The 17,354-nt window shown below is 54.9% G+C and overlaps 1 protein-coding gene across 1 annotated transcript; it reads right to left on the bottom strand.

Annotated features, from left to right (window-relative positions):
• Positions 1-10,432: 10,432 nt before the first annotated feature.
• On the bottom strand, positions 10,433-17,030 carry PDCD1 (programmed cell death 1). Its single transcript, XM_067301447.1, has 5 exons — positions 16,922-17,030; positions 14,185-14,517; positions 12,289-12,444; positions 11,546-11,580; positions 10,433-10,651 (listed from the first exon to the last, which is right to left on the bottom strand). Exons 1-5 carry the CDS (start codon positions 17,028-17,030, stop codon positions 10,433-10,435), a joined length of 852 nt encoding a protein of 283 aa, XP_067157548.1.
• Positions 17,031-17,354: the final 324 nt, after the last annotated feature.

Below are 17,354 nucleotides of genomic sequence, written 5' to 3'. Positions count from 1 at the left end.
CTGTGCAGTGGAAAGTCGAGGAGGCCGGCGCTGCACGTAAAACTGAAACAGGCAATTTGCGCTCTGCACCGAGCGCACAACAGAGAGGTGAAGCCAGCGCGGGCCACCGGTGAGAGCTTGCAAACCCACCGCGGGCTGCTTGTAGCTGGCTCTTTCCGAGCTCGCCTCTCTGCCGTGCGACATGTCTGACCTTCCCGCTGCTGCTTCTGATCTGCAAGGAGCAGTGAAGGATGCTAGATGTCCATATCCCCCCAGACATCCCATGGGGAGCAATGCAGGATAGGAAGCAGGTTAGGAAAGAGGCCAGATGATAGCTGGCTTTGAGAGAGAGATTAGGGGAAGATGGGGAGTCTGATAAAGCAGCTTCAGCTTGCCATGGAAAGCAGACCATCTCATCTAGGCTGAAGCTTTTGGAGGAGACAATCCTGTGCACAGAGTGGGTACAAAACCACCCAAATCACCTCGTCTGCTGGCTTGGCAAAAGCTGCCCAGCCTCAGAGGAAATGTGTCAGGTGGCTACTGAGGGCAAAGCCACCATGGAAAGAAATCACAGCTCTTTGGGTCAGGCTTCCAGAGCAGCAAGTTCCCACCCCAGAGTTTCACTCAGGCTCCCAGAAGCCGAGAGGATTTAATTTAAAGACCGTAGGATAATAAATCCTGCAGTATAACAGACATCTGTTTAAACAGGGCAGAAGGATCCGAGAATCAGACTGAAGATATTTCACATTGACTTCAAATGCAGCATGTCTCCATGGCAGTTGTTGAAGCTTGTCACATAGGCAAAAAGCACATAGACCAGCAGGCCAGAGCTTGGCCCTGCCTTGGAGCTGGCCTGGGGCAGCGCTTGCTGGGGGGAGCGAGACATGTTGAGGCCATCAGTGATTAGTGAATTAAACAGCGCCAGAGAACAGCTACCGGCACTTGGCACCAATGTCTGTGCTGGTGAGGAGATAGACACATCTTGGCCAGGCATAATTTAATGGTATGGCCATAGCCTGAAGTTGTCAAGGAAAGAGGGTGGTCACAGCCAGCCTTGATTTTCAAGGCAGACAGATGCATTTCAGACCCTGAAGCAGAAGAAGAAATAAAAAATGGAAAGGACCAAAATCATCCACCCACCAGTCAAAGCTCAGCCTTTTTTTCATGTGGCTGCAAGTGAGAACAGTGGTGGCCTCCACACCGCAGCTGGTCCAGGCATTACGCTCAAGGGCAGGCCCTGCTCGGGTTAAGAAAAGCAGCGAACAACTGCAGAGTTGCCTCTGATCCATGTATTTCAGCTCAGCTAAAACCGGTGCCAGCAAGGGATGTCACCTGTTGATATTTTGTCTAAGGGAAGGGGGAGGTGAGGATGCACATAGTGCTGCAGCACCTGGCACCTCTGGGGAGGGGAACGGCAGCTCACAGCAGCCAGCAGCAGTGGTGGCGAGGAGGTGTCAAACAGCACCAGGCACGTCAGACTTGTCCTACAGATCCCGGGAGTAGAGATAAGTACTGCAGGATGACAGGGAGTCTTTGATATTTGCTGCTGGAAGGGAAAAACTAGCAAGTCCTTTGTACCAAGAGCTCTCCAGCGCCTTTGAGACACGCACTACCCATTCTGGGAGAGTGGAGGAGATGACAGGATCCTGGGGCAGAGCCAATCTTCTGCTTTCTTCTCTTTCCTCCTCCCAAGTGCCTCGCACAAGAAGCCAGTCCGCGGCTGGGACCCCCAAGCAATGCAAGTGAAAAAACAAGGTGCATCCCAAACTGCTTCTCCTCCTGCCTGAGCAGCGCAAACAGCCGTTCCTCCTGCGCACTCTTCCCCATCCCTGGGTGAGCCACGACGGCTCCCGAGGGAGCACGGAGCAGAGCCGACCCCCACCGCGGGCAGGAGCAACCGCACAGCCACGCAGCTGCAGCCCCAGGAGCACCCGGGTTTCACAGGCCCTTCAGCCCCCCAGTAAACCCATATCTGTTAAGAGGCGGATTTAAGAGAGAGGAGCCCGAGCCCAGGGTTTAGCTGGCTTTCCGTAGTCTGCAGAGCAGCACACAGGCATCATCCAGTGTGAAGGCAACCTACTAACACTGCAAATCACCACTAGGTGCCTGCAGGACAGGGGAGGACTAAACCCCCGGCTCAGGGATCCCCATCCCACAGGGTCAGGGCCAGGATGGGGGCCCCGATGGCAGCGTATCCCACAGCTGCATGTGCAGGGCTCTTGTATTTTCCCCTGAAGCTGCTGTTTCTGGCCAATACCGGGGAGAAGCTGAAAGCAGAGAGGCCGCGTCTCACTGAGTAGAGCAGGAGTTGCCCGTGGAAGTGCCAGTGCTTCAGAAAGGGAGCAGTGGGATGGCAGGGAAGGAGGGAGGGCTCGGCCCCTTTGCCGAGCAGGGAAGAGGCAGCACACACCAGCCCTGTCTCTCCCCCGGGTTTGCTCATTAATTATTATTTCATGTCAGTATTAAAATAGAAACCACAAGCTCCAGTCTCAGACCCTGGTGCTTGGAGCTACACAAACACAGCAGAGAGAGCTGAGCCAAGACTTTCAGGATCCTGGAGAGTTACAGAGAGCTAGCAAAGCCCTAACCTGCGGAGCCCAAAGCTGATCTATGGTGAACCATATCCCCCTGCACCCAATGAGCCAAAGCAGCAGTGTCCTGCATCTGCCCAGCCTTTTATACGCCGGCAAATGAAACAGCCACGCCAGAGCCCAGGGCGGGCAGTGCAGCTGCCTCTGCTGCGCTCTCACTACGACGGAGAGGACCTCCAGGGACGTGGAAATCTCCTCGTGCGGAAAGAGGGAGAGAACTGAGGAACTGATAATATATTCCTCAGTGCTGCTGGGTTATCTTCATAGTTGGCATCCTCTCCCTGCTACGCCTCGGGGCGTAAAGGCCCTGGGGTCAGGGCAGGAGAGCCACTAGCCATAAAGTGACTGGGATGGAGCCGCTCGCACTATGGCATCTGCCCATCTCCTTGGACCCCTCTTTTCTGGTGGCTGAGTTTTTCTGGGGGGGGGGCTGAATCAAAGGAAGATCAAACGGTTTTGACTTCTCCCATTTACTTCAATGGCAGATGCATCTGCGTTGAACACCTGGAGCTATTTTTAGCAGAGGACCCCCGGGGAGGCAGTCCTTTCTCCAGGAGCTGTCATATTCACCCAGGCAAACCGATCACTTCATCTGGAGAACTTGTGGTTGCAGCCCCGCTCTTCCTTCCCAAAGCTGCTGCCACGGGGCAGAGGAAGGCTCTCGGCCGAGGCAGGCATCGCTTCCCCAAAACGCTCCTTTCTCGGTAACGCGGCTCACGGGGGAGCTCGGTGCTACCCCGGCACGGAGTCGAGCCCCTGCCGCCGAAAGCCTGCTGCCGTGGAAATCAGCCCCCTGTTACGTCATGGCAACACGACTCAAATCACGACTCAGTGTGCTGAGTCCTCGGAGTCATCTCTGAGAAGGAGCCCGGCGCTGCTCCCTCTATTAAAGCCTTCGATTTGCTGTTACTAAAGGGACTTTCCCAGAACCACCCACGGAGACGAAACTGCTTTGACGTCCTGTTCCACTTTGCGCACACACCTCCCGGCGCAGCCCGAGCGCCTTGCCGCTTGTCAGGGCTCACCTGGGAAAGAAAAGCACTCCTGCAGGTGCCGACACAGCCTGGCCTCGGCAGGGACCGGGGACAAACCTCGTCCCTGTGCCGGTGTGACCACGCTGGGCTGGCCACCCGCCAGGGCTGGACCCCGCAGATCCCCTCCATCCTGGTGCTCCGGTAATGACTCCTCCTCCGGGTGTGGAGAGATGCTTGAAGGAGGCAAAGAAACAGCGCAGCCTGGGTGGTAATTTCCCTGCCGCTTTCACATAGCCTAAAACTATTCGTAACTTCAACCCACACCCCCAGGTGAGCCGGGCAGGCACTATGAGGAAGGTTTCGAGCTCAGACACCGGAGTCGAAGTGCCCACGTTGCTGATGAGGACCCTGCTGGGGTCTCCTGCAGAGACATTGCTCCCCCAGGGATCGCCCAGTGCTGGGGGAAAGCCGATGCTGTAGCCAGGACCTCGGGCTGTAAGTGGCATCCCACCAACTCCACGCACACAGCACCTCTCCGTGTCCCACTGCCACGGCATTTCAGAGCCTGGCCCATGCGGGTGATATCCCGGTTCAGCTCCATGCATTTGTTTCTCTAGCATGAAGGTTTTGTTGTTGTCTTTCTGGAATTTCTTGGGGGGGGGGGGCATATTTGCTCTTTTCTGCTGCTCATCAGGGTGATTTTGATTTCTGTCCTTTTCCCAGAAGGCTCCCATACCCTTCCCAAATTGCCTTTTGCCATCATTTGAGCCTTGCACTTCCTTTTCCCAGAGAAACTCCGTTTGAAGTATCTGCCTGTGAGCTATTGATAACTGTTCTTGGGATATAGTTTGATAGGTAGCCATCCACCCACAGCGTGAGAATTTCCAATTTCCTAATTTGCTTATGAGAATGTCATGCAAGGCTGCATGAAGATAGTATCGCTCCCAGTTTCCCTGCATTACCCAGCCAGTCACTGTAGTGAAAAGGAAATTAGGTTGGTTTGACACAATTTGTTCCTGCTAAATCTGTGTTCTCAGCCCCAGCACTGCCTCTCAATCTTTACCACTTGGTGGCCTTACTAATTTGTTCCAGTGGTTTTCTGAGTATCAAGGGCAGGCTGACTCATCTATAATTTCCCAGATCCTCCTTTTTTCCCTTTCCTTGAAGCAAAGGGTGAATCGGGTATCCCTGTCCTCCCAGGACACCGTTCTGCCCCAGCTGTCTGCACCCCTGTCCCCTGCTCCGAGCCTGCCATTATCGATGGTAAATGCTTGTCAACCCCTAACAATGATGCCCATGTCCTCTAGGGACAAGCAACGGCTATCAGATCCTTTCCATGCTGGACTATCTTCATAGCCAGGCCTTTAGAGGAGGGAGTCACCTATACCAGGGTAGATTTGAGGCAAGGAGGACCAAGTCCCATGAAAACGAGGATATGCCCAAGCCAGATGTATAGAGAGGGGACATTGCCCAGGACTTCTAGGATAGTGAGGGATGCTGAGAGGTGGGGATGGATTTAAGGGAGGGGCTGGCTGTGCAGTGTTGGCAGAAAATGCAAGCAGATGCAAATGGTGTTTGGCTCCATGTTTGTTTGTTGGGCCTCGTGATGGTCCCTCCGGGATCAAGAAGAGAGCTCAGCCCCCCCCAGCGAGACTCCATTCTAGTATGATGGGTAAGAGGTTGATCTTGGGCACTGTCCTTGGCCAGACTTTCAGTGCAACAGGCCAAGGATTAGCAGTATTACCATGTCAGCGCCAGGCCATGTCTGTCTAGTAGGATGGAGGCTGATTCGCTTGCCCTCCAAGCCCGGGAGTGAGAGGATCCCCAGCACAAGTCCCACCGGCTGCTTCCCTCTTCAAACAGCAGATCCCATCAAAGGCAGGAAGAGAGAGAATGAGAAACTATGGAGCCAACTCAAAGCAAAACTAGAGAAAGCAAAATGAGGCCAGTGGGAGGAAACGCAAATGTTCTGCAAGCCTACAGCATACTTGGTGAAAGGCAGGAGGGCAAGGCTCTCAGCGGGAAGGGATGGAGGAGACGCAATGGGCCTGGACAGGTCAGGACACACCAGGGTTGTGCAGACTGCCTGTGCCTACAGGCCCTGGCAACTTGCCCTGAGAGCTCGTCCCTCCCACCAACGCTGACCAACAAGGGGTGCACACCAGTTTACCCCCACCAGGTCCCCTCTGGACCAACAGTCACTATCCCAGTGAGACAAGGCCATGGAAATGCTTCCATCCCATAGCATCTGACAGATCAGTCCCACCCAGAGATCACCCCATAAACATGAGGGGCCAATAACATGCACACCCTGCTGAAGCATCTTCCGGCCAAGCCTTTCCAAAACTGAGACGCAGCTCCAAAACCTCCCAGCCCCCCATGAGAGGGCTGTTTTCAGCATGTTGGCTTGTAAGTGAGCAGAATGTTGTTGTCATGCATGACCTTACTGGCCATTCTTCCCCAGGCATGTACAATGTTCCATTTTGCAGGAAAGGCACTTTACAATTTCATGGTGCAGTTCTCCTCAAAGGAGGTGTTGCAAGCAGCAGGAGAGGACTTCTCCATTTTCATCTTCCTGCCTAGCTCTCTCAAAATCTGGCTTTTGGGCTAGGGTTTCTTTAAGAAATGGTTGCCCAAAAGGTGTTCCAAATCATCTTTAATCAAGGGCTGGTGTATATAAAGAGATACAGCTCCTTATTAAGAGCCAGGTTGGTTCTCAGGTATGCATGTTGGGGTCTCTACTTGCTTATGCATGCCTCAAACAAGCCAAAGTTGTACCTGGTAGGCAAGATCCCGTTATAGGACTGGAGTGTTGGGCCCATCAGCAAGCTCTGCTCTCCTAAGGCAGGGGCCCTGACTGATGCTTGGTCCCAGGAGGCTGGAAGCTGACAAAGCAATTTTGGCACCGATACTGCTGGCAGCCCTTGTTCCACTCATCAGGGGAGCTCAGGGTATCCGTGGTCGGAAGCGGTTGCTCTAACTGACAGACCAGAGTACACAGGAAATGGAGAGCAGCTTCAGCGACCACAGTCACCACCTTGGCTGCACACCAGCTAGTCACACGTTTGAAAGAGCTGCCGTTTTGCAGCACTTGGACAGAGTGGCCAGGGTTGGCCAAAGGCTGTGCATCTGTGTGGGGATGTGTTTGCAGGTATGTGCATGTCTGCAGGTACGCATGCAACTTTGCAAGGGGAACTGTGTGCGCACCTGTATGTTTGTCTGTATTCATGTGCGTTTTCACATGACTGTGCATGTCCATGGTCAGGCTGGGAATTTGTGCCTCTGGAGTGATCACTGGAAAATCAGGAAATCCCTCCAGTTTGGCTTCTATATGCAAGCACAAAGCACAGGGAAAGGGGCTGTCAGCAGCACCATCTGTCACCCCTGGTCAGGGTTGCAGCAGGCATGAGGGAAGCAGGGTCATCCCTTTGTCTTGTCCCCTCTGGCCTTTCAGGAGTGATGAAAGACTGAAAGCAAGGAAAAAATCAGGTCCAGCTGCTATTTAATTTTACAGGACCTCATTCTTCTCTCATTTGCACTGCCATCAGCCTAGGTTTTCCAAAGTGGGATGCTGAGGAACACACTCAGGCCCTGCTCTTAGCCTTTCTATGGACAGTCATTTTGACACACGTGGGGTAGCCCCAGCAGCTGTGGTGCTGCTGAAGTGAGCAAGGTCAAAACCATAGGCGGTGGGAAATTGGGCTATTTGTTCTGCAACAAACCTCCTCTCCACAGACTAAACCAAAGACCTCCAAAACCATGCCACCCACATCTGGTTAGTGCAGCCCCTCCAGAGCACTGCAAAGCGGTTGTGGCAGAAAGACCAGAATCTGCCATATCCCAAACCAAACCATACTGCCCCTGGGCCCACCACAGCCCAGCTGCTTCTTGGTGTGGGCTGGGAAAGCCAGAGCAGTTGAAGGGCATCAACCTTTGAGGATACAGGGTGCTATCTCAGCCCCCCAGAAGACCTGATGTTTACTGCACCTTAGCATCATAGGTGGAAATGAGTTGCTCAGGTCCCTGCTTAATTTGGGAGCAGAGGAAAGGGGTGTAAACCTGCCAGTGGTGCAAATATCACCCTACCAGCTGGTAGGAGTGCAGAGATTGGCAAAGGCACAGAGCAGGAGGGCTGTGGTCAAAAGACTGAACTAATACCATCACCAGGCTGGAGGAAGAGTCAAAAATGGGAGTTGCTGCTCTCCTGGCTTGCATGGAAAGACAAAAGCAGTCCCTGTACATGAACACACAGTCGCACGCTCAGCAGAAGCTCGACTGCCCAGCCCAGAGCAGGATGCTGGGATGCAGATGCTGACACCCATCTTGGGGCACTGCTTGGTCTAGGGATGCTCAGTCGGGAGTCTGAAATCTGCATCCTGCCTGGAGTTCACCTTGGCAATGAGCAACAGCTAAAGGTGCAGGATCCCAGCCAGGCTGTTGGGTGGCCGGGGGACAGAGGCACAGCCATGGGTCCAATGCTCAACCACCCCTAATGACAGCTAGGGTTGTTTTCACCATGCCCCAGCCCTGCCGGCTGGCTCAGGGTCCTCCAGGCAGCTGCAGGCCACTGTTTGCCACAAGGAGAAGGAGCTGCGGCTGCAGCCGGGGTGTTGCAAAGCCACTGAGCAAACTGCAGCCGTGCACGCAGCACACCCAATATCTACGATTTCTTCCGCTGCCCAAGAGGCAGGATGGAAAAAGCAAAGCAGGGCCCACCTCTTGTGTGTGTCGCATCTTACGGGAAAGCCAAAGCAAAACTGCTGACTGAGTTCCCACTTCTCACTCGCTGCAGCTGTCTTCTGCCTTGGCTTTTCTGATGAACCAGGCAAATCTAACCCAGCTGGCCATTAAAAGCAAAGCAGAGGATTTTTATCAGAACTGTTGGGGTAGCTGTTTGGGGCTGAGCCACTAGGCAGGTTTTGTTCTTGCAAAAAGCACTGATGGGCTTGGCTGCACATTGACACGAGTAAATGTTACATGAGTTATGGCACTACCAGAGGTGGCTATTGGGAGCTTTCAGAGGCACAGGAGACTGAAAGAGGCCACCAAATCTTCTGTCCTGCCCTAAGGAAGGATGTAAGCCATTCCTGACGGATGTTTGTCCCATCTAAGCTGACAAACCTCCAAACTGGGGACTTCACAACCTCCACAGGGGAGAAATTCTGGTGCTCAGTTCTCCTTGCATCTTCCCCTAATGTCTGAGCTGGCTCTCGAGGTTATACCAGTTTTAGTCAGAGATAAGGAAAAAAGAAACCTGATGACAGTGCTACCAGCGCATGAAGTGCAAGTGATTATTGCTTGTTTCAGCATGGTTTCATGGTCTCCCTGGTAGGTCTCTGCTGCCTCCAAACCCACTTCTTCCCAGGGTGTCTCCAGTCTCTAGCAGTTATTTCTTCTTTCTGTTTTGGTTTCTGTATAGCTTCTGTTAGGCAGCACGTCCGCAGCATCACTTTCAAGAGGAAAATGGAAGTTAGGAGCCAGAAAGCTTCAGAGCCGGGATGTGACAAGGGCTCTCCCAGCACGGGGCTGTGATTAGCCCTGTGTCATGTCAGCAAGGCCCTCAGGTAAGCTGGGGACATCTGTCCCCAGCCAGGATGGGCAAACACACCCTGAGATGAGCCCTGCAAGGGAGGTCTGGTCGGTGGCCATCTGAGATCTGTCTGTGCCCAGAGCCAGCTTGGATCATATTTCCCTCCACCTAGACAGCGGTGAGAGAAAAAGAGCAGCTTATTCTCTAAATTATTAAGAGTAGCTTCATAGAAGAGCAGCTTGTGTATCATACGGAGAGGCCCAGGAACCACAACAGACACCGCTGACTCCCGGCTCTCATCTGAGCTCTGCCGAGAGTCGTTATTTGCCTGCCCACGCGCTTGCCATCACGAGTCAACAAACACCCCAGACATGAAACCCTTTATTCATCCCCCCGGGCTGGATCCCTCTCTCATCAGGGCTGGCAGCCACCATGAGTGACTCCCAGCTGCTGCTATGCCCACACAGGGCTCTCTGCAGGGAAGAGCATCACTGTCCCGGGGCCAGCTCCCTTCCTCCCTTCCTTCCATGGACAGATGGACAGATTTCCCCTCCACCAGAGGAGGAAACCGTCTGGAAAGATGAGGAAAACCAACTGTCTCTTTCTCACAGGTCTTTCTAAATAGCTCTGCATCAGGAAGTCTCTGCTCTAGTGCTAGAAGTCCGCAGTGCAGCGCAGTGTGGAAAGGGCCATTTTCTTCTGCTCGAGCAAGCCCAGGCTCCTGCTGGCTGGCAGAGGCAACCGTGTCAGTGCAGCTCCCTAGGAGTCACTTCAGCTCATGCCTCTGTTCACTCAGAGGCATTTTTTCCTCAAATCTTGCTTTGTCAGTAGGTGTGGACCCAGGCAAAGGAAGCAGCTTGGCCAATCCTGAGAGCTCCCGGGAGGGAGTGGCAAGTGGAGGTAGAAAACCGAGGGCAAGGCATGATCTTCAGTGCAGGCTTCAGTGCAGAGACCCATCAGCATCCCTGCTCCGCCCCTATCTGATCCTCCCTGTCTTTAGGAGGTCTTTGGATCACAGCAATACAAGCTAGCAGAGACCTTTCCTCATCATCTTGTACCCATCCCATGGCCATGGTGCCCGCTGCACCTGGGAGGGACCGTCAGGTGCCAATTCCAACAGCAGGCGCCTCTGTCACTCCAGTCCCTGCAGGCTGGTTTGCACTAGCTGCAAACTGTCTGGAGCAAGGGGATGGGGGGACCTGTCTCTGTCCGGACACAGCCGTGGCAGGGCTTGCAGATGGCTGCCTGACATGGAGAGAAAAGGGGTGCCAGTGCAGGACAGGCTCCTGCCTGGCCATCTCCAGGGAGGCTGTTGCAGCACAAGGATGGGAGAAGGTACATTGTGGGAGCCCAGCCCCTCAGCAGGTCTGTGGCTGCACTTGCCAGCTCCTCTGGTTCTGGTTTTTCTTCCCCCGCTCCGGTGTAACTGGTTTCTCCTCTGGGAAGATGATGGTGGCATATTCGGTCTGGTCAGCTAGCTGCATCTCAGGGGGTGCCTGCGTGTGCTGGTCCCGCTGAAACTCCAGCACACCGTAGTCCACGGTGGACACAGACACCACAGGGGGCTTCTCCTTCTTCTGCAGAGCAAGGAAACTACATCAGGAGTGGTTCATCCTCCATCTAGAGGTCCTATTCATCCCCAGCACAAGCCCCCTTTCACAGCAAGTGCCATGACAACCTCTGAAGCATGCCAGGAGGGCAAGAGTGATGGAAAGCAGTATGAAGGACATGGGGTGATATTTGCCAAGAGAAGTCAGAATGTGAGCTTTGAGACTTAAGGTCACTGCTGGGGCCACGCAGGGCTCAGAGCTGCCCTTGAGCTGTGTGACAGGGGACACCAGCACGTGGGCTGGGCTCCCTGCCTGCCCAGCCTTTGAAGGAAGGAATGTGCGAGGAGTCCTTTCTTCACCTCTCTGTTGGATACTGAGCCAGCCAGGGCTGGAGCACAGGGTGCATGAGGAGAGCCCAAGGCTGGGTTCATTCAGCCTGGATAGGAGATGGCAAAGAAGGACCTACTTGCTGTCTTCAGCTACCTAATGGGATCAGAGAGATGGAGCCAGACTCTTCGTGGTGGCACCCAGCAAAAGGATGAGAGGGAATGGGTGCAAGTTGCAACAAAGGAAACTCCAGCTGAACATATGAGGAAAAAAAATCCCCCCACAACCATTGCCTACAGCAACCCTATCTAACGTCAAAGATAGCCTTGCTTTGAGCAGGGCCATCTTTGACATATCTTTGAGAGAGATCTTGTCCTACCTCAGGCAGTTTCTGATTTTGTGACAGGGCTGTGCTGCAGATGCAGAAAAGCAGCTGTAGCTGTGCAGAAAAGATCGAGCAGCAACAGGGAAAATATGAGATGTGAGAAGTCTGTGAAGGTCTGATAAAGGGAGGCTCAGCACCCTCCACTCCCGCACCCCAGTGCCATGACGTTCCCCCGCAGCAGAGCAGGGTGTTAGAGGTGGGAAACTCACCGTCAGTGCGTTTTCACTTGGTGGTTTTTGCACATCTGCAAAGCAACACATTTGGTTAGAAGACACTTCTGTGTCAAGACAGTATTAGCATCCAAGCCTGGGACTGACCCTGTCCCCACGGCCTCGGAGAGCGCTAGACACCATAACTGTCACGCCACACTTTGCTTTTCTCTTCTCGGGGTTTAACACCCCGAGTACTACCAGGACCTCTGAGGTGCCAGCCCACAGTCCAAGGTGCTGCTAGAATTAGTGGGGTGAAGTTCCTTGAGGGTCCCCTGGGCAGCACCATCCTCTCAAGCTGCAGGTGCCCCTCTGGGAGAGCCCACCCCTTGTGGCCAAGGAAATGTCCCTGGCGCTGATGCAAGGAGACAGAAAGGGGCCCCAAAGGAGGACGGGCAAGATGCATGGGTGAGCAGGGCCCAACCACCCTACTACTACTCTGGGATGGGAGAGATGGCTGGCACCTCCTCATGTGATCCATAAGCCCCTGGAACACAGGCCGGCCCCTGAGGACCCCAGCACCCTCCTCTGCTTTGTGGCCTCTCTGTCATGGGCCAAGCCAGCCCCGAGTCTGGGCATGGTGAACCAGCCCACCAACCCCAGGAAATGGCAGGCATCCAGCTCCCCCTTGCCAGCTAGGAGTGAGGTATGCTGGATGAACATCACCCTGCAGGTCCCCCTCAGAGCCCTGAGCCCCTCGGCACATTAGTGCCCCCAGAGCAGGATCCCTGCAGTGTTCGTACCTCCTCTCCTGTAAGTGAAAGTGAGGTAGCCAAAGATCAGGAGCACAACAGCGCCAACCAGCAACGGGATGCCCATGAGCACAGGCTTGATGTGGTCTGAGGGGTTGCCTTCCTCTATCTGAGGCTCGTCAGTGGCATTTGTTTTCTTAGGAGCTGCTGAAATAACCATCCAAAAAAGGGGGGGAGGGAGAAAAGGCACGTCAGGAGTGTGAAGTAGCCTCTAAAGTCTCTGTGAAATGTAAGAAGGGAATGCACTGGGGTCTCCCCAAAAAGGGATCAGTCGCAGATGAGCTGCCACAGCCCCACCATCCCTTTGAGGGCCCTGAATTTTGGCCAACATGGGAAGTGGGGGGTGTTTTTGGCCTCAGATGTGCTACGTCCCTCTCCTCCCCATGCCGCCCTGCACCTCCTGCATGTGTAGGAGAAAGCCCTTTTTAGGTAGTGAGGATGATCCCATGCTGGCCAGGGAGTTGGGGTGCAAGGGCCCAGGGCCCTGCTCTGCACCTTCAGGCAGCCCCACAGCACAACCTCATGCTCAGCAGTGCCCTGCACCGGGCATGCTCCCCACCAAGCATCCTGGCCACTTCCATGTCCCGGGGCTGGCACGGCATCAGCTCACGTTGGGTAGGAGACAAGACGGTAATTTTTGCAGCGGTTTCCCTTTTCACTAAAGGCCACTTTCAGCCCCTAAAAGTCTCCAAGCTGCCAAGCAAGGGCGTAGCAGTTCTGCAGTGAGACTGATGCCTCTCAAGCCACAGGGCTATGCAAACCCACGTCCCTCCTGGGCACCATGTCAGAAGAACTACATCTGCACAAGCGCTGCTGCTCGAGGGGTCTGAACTCTGGCTCATCTCCCACAGATGCAAGCCCCTTGCTCCCAGAACGAAGGCGCTGTTCAAGGATGAGGACAGCTCCCTGCATGGGTCTTCTGCCTCCTTCTTTCAATGAGGGCATGCTGCTCCCCAGAGCATCGCTGGGAAGCAGCCCCAGGAGGAGGGAGACCTCCCACACCAGGGCCAGGTCCAGTCACAGGGTGGATGAGGAGGAGGACAGGCTGCTGTGTGTCTCGAGACCGGGATCATGCATGCAAAGGAGAGGGAAAGAGCAGAGATTTCCTCTGTGATTTCCTCTGACATGACAGATCCTTCCCCAGCTGGGGTACTGCTGGGTTGCTCTCCCCGCCTGCCAGCCTGCTGTAGGAGCCTGCAGTGCAGCTGGCAGCTGTACACCTCACCAAATGTGGGTTTCTCCATCCCTGGGACACTTCTCAGCACTGTGTGACACTCAAGGCTCTGGTCCCCCAAGTCCATGTAGAAATATTACACAGCCCTCTAGGAAATGATCTCAAAAGGGTTGATAATGCACCTGATTGGCAGGAAAGATCTTGGGCTGTCTCTGGAGACCCCCCCAGCTACTGCTCTGCAGCCTGAAGCCCTGGGGAAGCACATGCTGCAATGGGGCTGTTTGGGGTGACATTGGCTTGGGCAGAGATTTCAGCACACAAGCCAGGAGCATCGAGCCAGCATCTGCACAGGGCTGCCTGGCACCCCCAGGGCTCTGGCTCCTGGGCTGCAGGGAGGTCCCCTCCTGCTCCCCTCGTGCCCCATGTCCATGCACATCCGACACCAGTGCACGTTGCATGTGGGCCAAAGTCGCCTCGGCTGGCAGTTGTCCACAAGCAGCCCCCAGACTGAGGAGCAGGGCAGAGGGAGGGCATTGCTCTGTGGTCAGCACATGCGAGGCCCCATGCTCATCGTGGCCCATCACACAGGGCTCGTCCCAGTTGAATGACACTGAAGAAGTTCCCGACCCCTATCCAGACAGCTAGGCCCTGCGGGGTAGCACTAGGGGATGACACCGATGATCCGTCCCCATCAGCCCAGCCCCCAGGCTGACCTGTGACCACAAGGTGGGACCGGTTGCTCTCAATCACTTTATCAGGTTGGAAGAAGGCAATCAGCCCACAGTAGTAGGAGCCCGAGTCATTCTGGTGAAGGTTCAGGATCTCAATCTTGAAGGCAGGAGTGTGGTTCGTGAGCAGGTACTTCTCTGTCTTCATCTGGGGGTTGTTACGGCTGATCTCAGCGATTTTTTGGGGCTGGCTGTAGTTGGTCTCTTTGTACCAGTTGAGGCTGTACTCTAAGCCAGAGACGTTCTCCAGGGAGATGTTGCAGAAGAAGGTGGCTGAGCCACCTGCAGGGAGAGTTAACATGGCCGGGAAGAAGGTCACTGTTTGAGAGGGAAGAAACACAGAAAGGACGTGGTTACAGTGGGCACCCAGGCTGCCACAGGCCCCAAAAGCAGCCTTGCCTCCCATGCCAGCACCAAAGTTATAAAGAGGTAGTGAGACTCCACTATTGCCCCTGCTAGTGCACCCACAGAGGGGTGTGATGGGCTCCCAGCCCCAAAACCCTGTCGACCCATGATGCTTCTCGCTTTTATGCCAAAAGCTCCATGCATTTCTCAGCATTTCTTAGCTCTTTCATCCTCAGCTCCTTAGGGCCCCTAAGGGGATTTATAAATCTGCTGATGAGCATGTGTGAGCCCAGCCCCATGCCGTTCTCAGCATCTCCAGCTCACCCACGGGTCAAGCTCTGCAGGTTTGCCAGGGACAGACAGCCAAACACCTGGCCAGTTTGGAGCATCACCTCAACTGCAGAGGAGCGTACACTAGCCCATGCCTCTGCCCTTGAGCAAAGGGGTACGTGTACTTGCCGGCCAGAGGGTGATGCTCAGGAGTAACTATACAATGGGATGGTTTTAGCAGAATGAATTCTGCTCTCAGTTACCCACAATTAACCCCCAGGAATTTCTCCAACAGGGAAAACAGACTTTGGGGGTTGTACTATTATTAAATCTATGCTCTATTTTTACATCTGAGTCATCCCGCCTCCAGCTGATGTCACCTCCAAAAGTGAGGGGAACCAAGCCCCCAGCGCAGCATGTGAGCCCAGTGAGTGCCTGACGCCCTGTCTCAGTGCTCCAGCTCTGCCCACAGCTCGCCGCTATCCGCCAGGAGTGCAAAGCAGCAGGTACTGCCTTGGGCACGGTATCCAGCCATCCCCAGCTTCAGACGAGCAGATGGGGCAGAGTGACCTGGCTCTGGTGACACCATCCCCTTCCAGCCACCCGTCCCCTTCCCGCTTGCTGCCATGGGCAGCAGGGACACCATGAACATGAGCCAGGTGCCTTCCGCCACCTCCTGAGCAAAGCCAAGGCTTCAGATTCACAGTAGTGCCCGTTTCCCCTTTTGTTCCCCAGCAAGCCCCACATTAGCAGTAATTATCAATAATAAGCTTATCAATAATGAGCCGGCCTATCTTTCTCTCTGTTCGTCCCTCGTTCTATCTGTTCAAGTTGCTCAAGCATGCAACATCCAGGCACGAACAACTCGACCCAGCAGGAAGGGGTAGCTGTTGTATTAACTTTTGTTTGGAGCAATAAAAAGGAGAGGAAGAAGTGTTTTTCACATGGGTTATCTGACCAAGCATGTAACCCAAGCCACCCAAGTATTGAAAAGTCCCTGCCACTGGAAAACTTGTGTGCACTCTTCAGAGATCACCACTGACACCAGCCCCTGAGCTCACAGGCAGAACCAGAAAGTCCCTCCCATTCCTTTGGCATAGTTCCTTCAGTATGAACACCATTTTGGGATTATTAACCGTACGTGGATCTGGGACAGCTCCTTCAACAGATGTGGGACTAGGTGGAAAACTGGACTGAAAAATGATGAACGACTTTAAAAAGGCGGAAGGAGCTGGGGAACTGCCCCAGGTTCCCATCGGACATTTGCTGTGCCAATGCCTGAGAGTTTTAATTTTTCAGTGTTTTGAGTTTTTTGTCTTTAACAGGAAATATTCCACAGGCTTGGGTCTCTGCTTCCTACCAAGTGTAGCTGTCAGCAATGAATGAACCTCTTAAGCAGAGGTTGTTTTTCCATGTTTCCCTGCCTCTTTCTAGCACCAAACCCACAAACAGTTTGTCCCTGCCTGGATTTAATGCCTGCTGAAAGGACAGGTGAGGGACTTTCAGCCCTGCGTCTGCGATCGGAAGAGAGAAAAACAGCAGCACAAAACGAGGCAGGCTCCAAGAAAGTGGGAACATGTGCACTGGGGCCGGGCTCTTTGTGCAGAGGTTTCATCAGGGCTCTTCATCACGCTGCCCTGCCTCACCTGCTCACCTTCCCTCCTCTCCCAAAACTGCCCCGAGCAGAAACGCATGCAGGACCCTGGACCTGTTAGGGTCAAGCTCAAACCAGGAGGCAAAAGCCGAAGGTGCAGCCCGAAACTGCGAAAGCCAGAACAGGAAACCCCAGGCCCTGTGTATTTCTGCCAAACCCAGACTTTCAGCCCAGGGACTCAGTGCCAAACCCCAACCGCGGCTGGTGTCCCCATGGGGGGCTCAGGATACACCGGCACCATGAGCTGAGTGTCAGCTCAGGACCTGGCCCCTGCTCCATGCTTTAATCTCATATCTAACGGTGCATCAGCCAAGCGTACCCAAAAGCTTTGGGTTTTCTGCTTTCTTGATGCTGGAGCTATTTTTACTACAAAGCTCCCAGCCCGCAAGCGTTTTCCACCGCTACGAACGGCACGGCCTTCGCTCGCACGCGCGCTGCGCCCCGGGTACCTACCCAGCCGGGAGCCCCCCAGGACGGGGCCGCAGCACAGCAGGGCGGCGCAGAGGCCGGCCAGGGCAGCATCCACGTGGCCCCGCATCGTCCTCGCCACGCCGAGAGCCATGCCAACGTGGTCCCCTGCCCCGGGCAGGCGTGCCGTCGTGCTGCCGGCGCCGCGAGTCCTGCCGGCTGGCCGTCCTCGTTTCAGTCCCTGCCGCAGCCCCGCGGAGCTGGCTGGCCCCGGGGTGAGCGCAGCAGGGGCTGGGATGGAAATGAAACGTGCCCATCTCTGCCCCAGAGGGAAACCCTCGCCTCCTCCCACCCCGGCTTCCTCCTCCGCGCAGGCAGCTCCCAGCTGAGCCGTGGCCTGGCCCCTTCCCCTCCCCGCGCCTGCCCCTTCCCACGCAGGCACCCAGCCGCCGCGCCGACCCGTGAGGGGCCCGGGCAC

Source organism: Apteryx mantelli, chromosome 9, assembly GCF_036417845.1.
Source record: "Apteryx mantelli isolate bAptMan1 chromosome 9, bAptMan1.hap1, whole genome shotgun sequence".
Classification (NCBI taxonomy): Eukaryota; Metazoa; Chordata; class Aves; order Apterygiformes; family Apterygidae; genus Apteryx; species Apteryx mantelli.
This window is presented reverse-complemented; position numbering and strand designations above follow the sequence as displayed.

Excerpts from the sequence above, each read along its gene's own strand:
- PDCD1 (XM_067301447.1), bottom strand. The coding sequence starts at position 17,030 with ATGGCTCTCGGCGTGGCGAGGACGATGCGGGGCCACGTGGATGCTGCC. Across the intron at positions 14,518-16,921 it reads CCTGGGGGGCTCCCGGCTGG|TGACCTTCTTCCCGGCCATG; the intron begins GTAGGTACCCGG and ends CCTCTCAAACAG. Across the intron at positions 10,652-11,545 it reads CAAGTGAAAACGCACTGACG|AAGAAGGAGAAGCCCCCTGT; the intron begins GTGAGTTTCCCA and ends CTTGCTCTGCAG.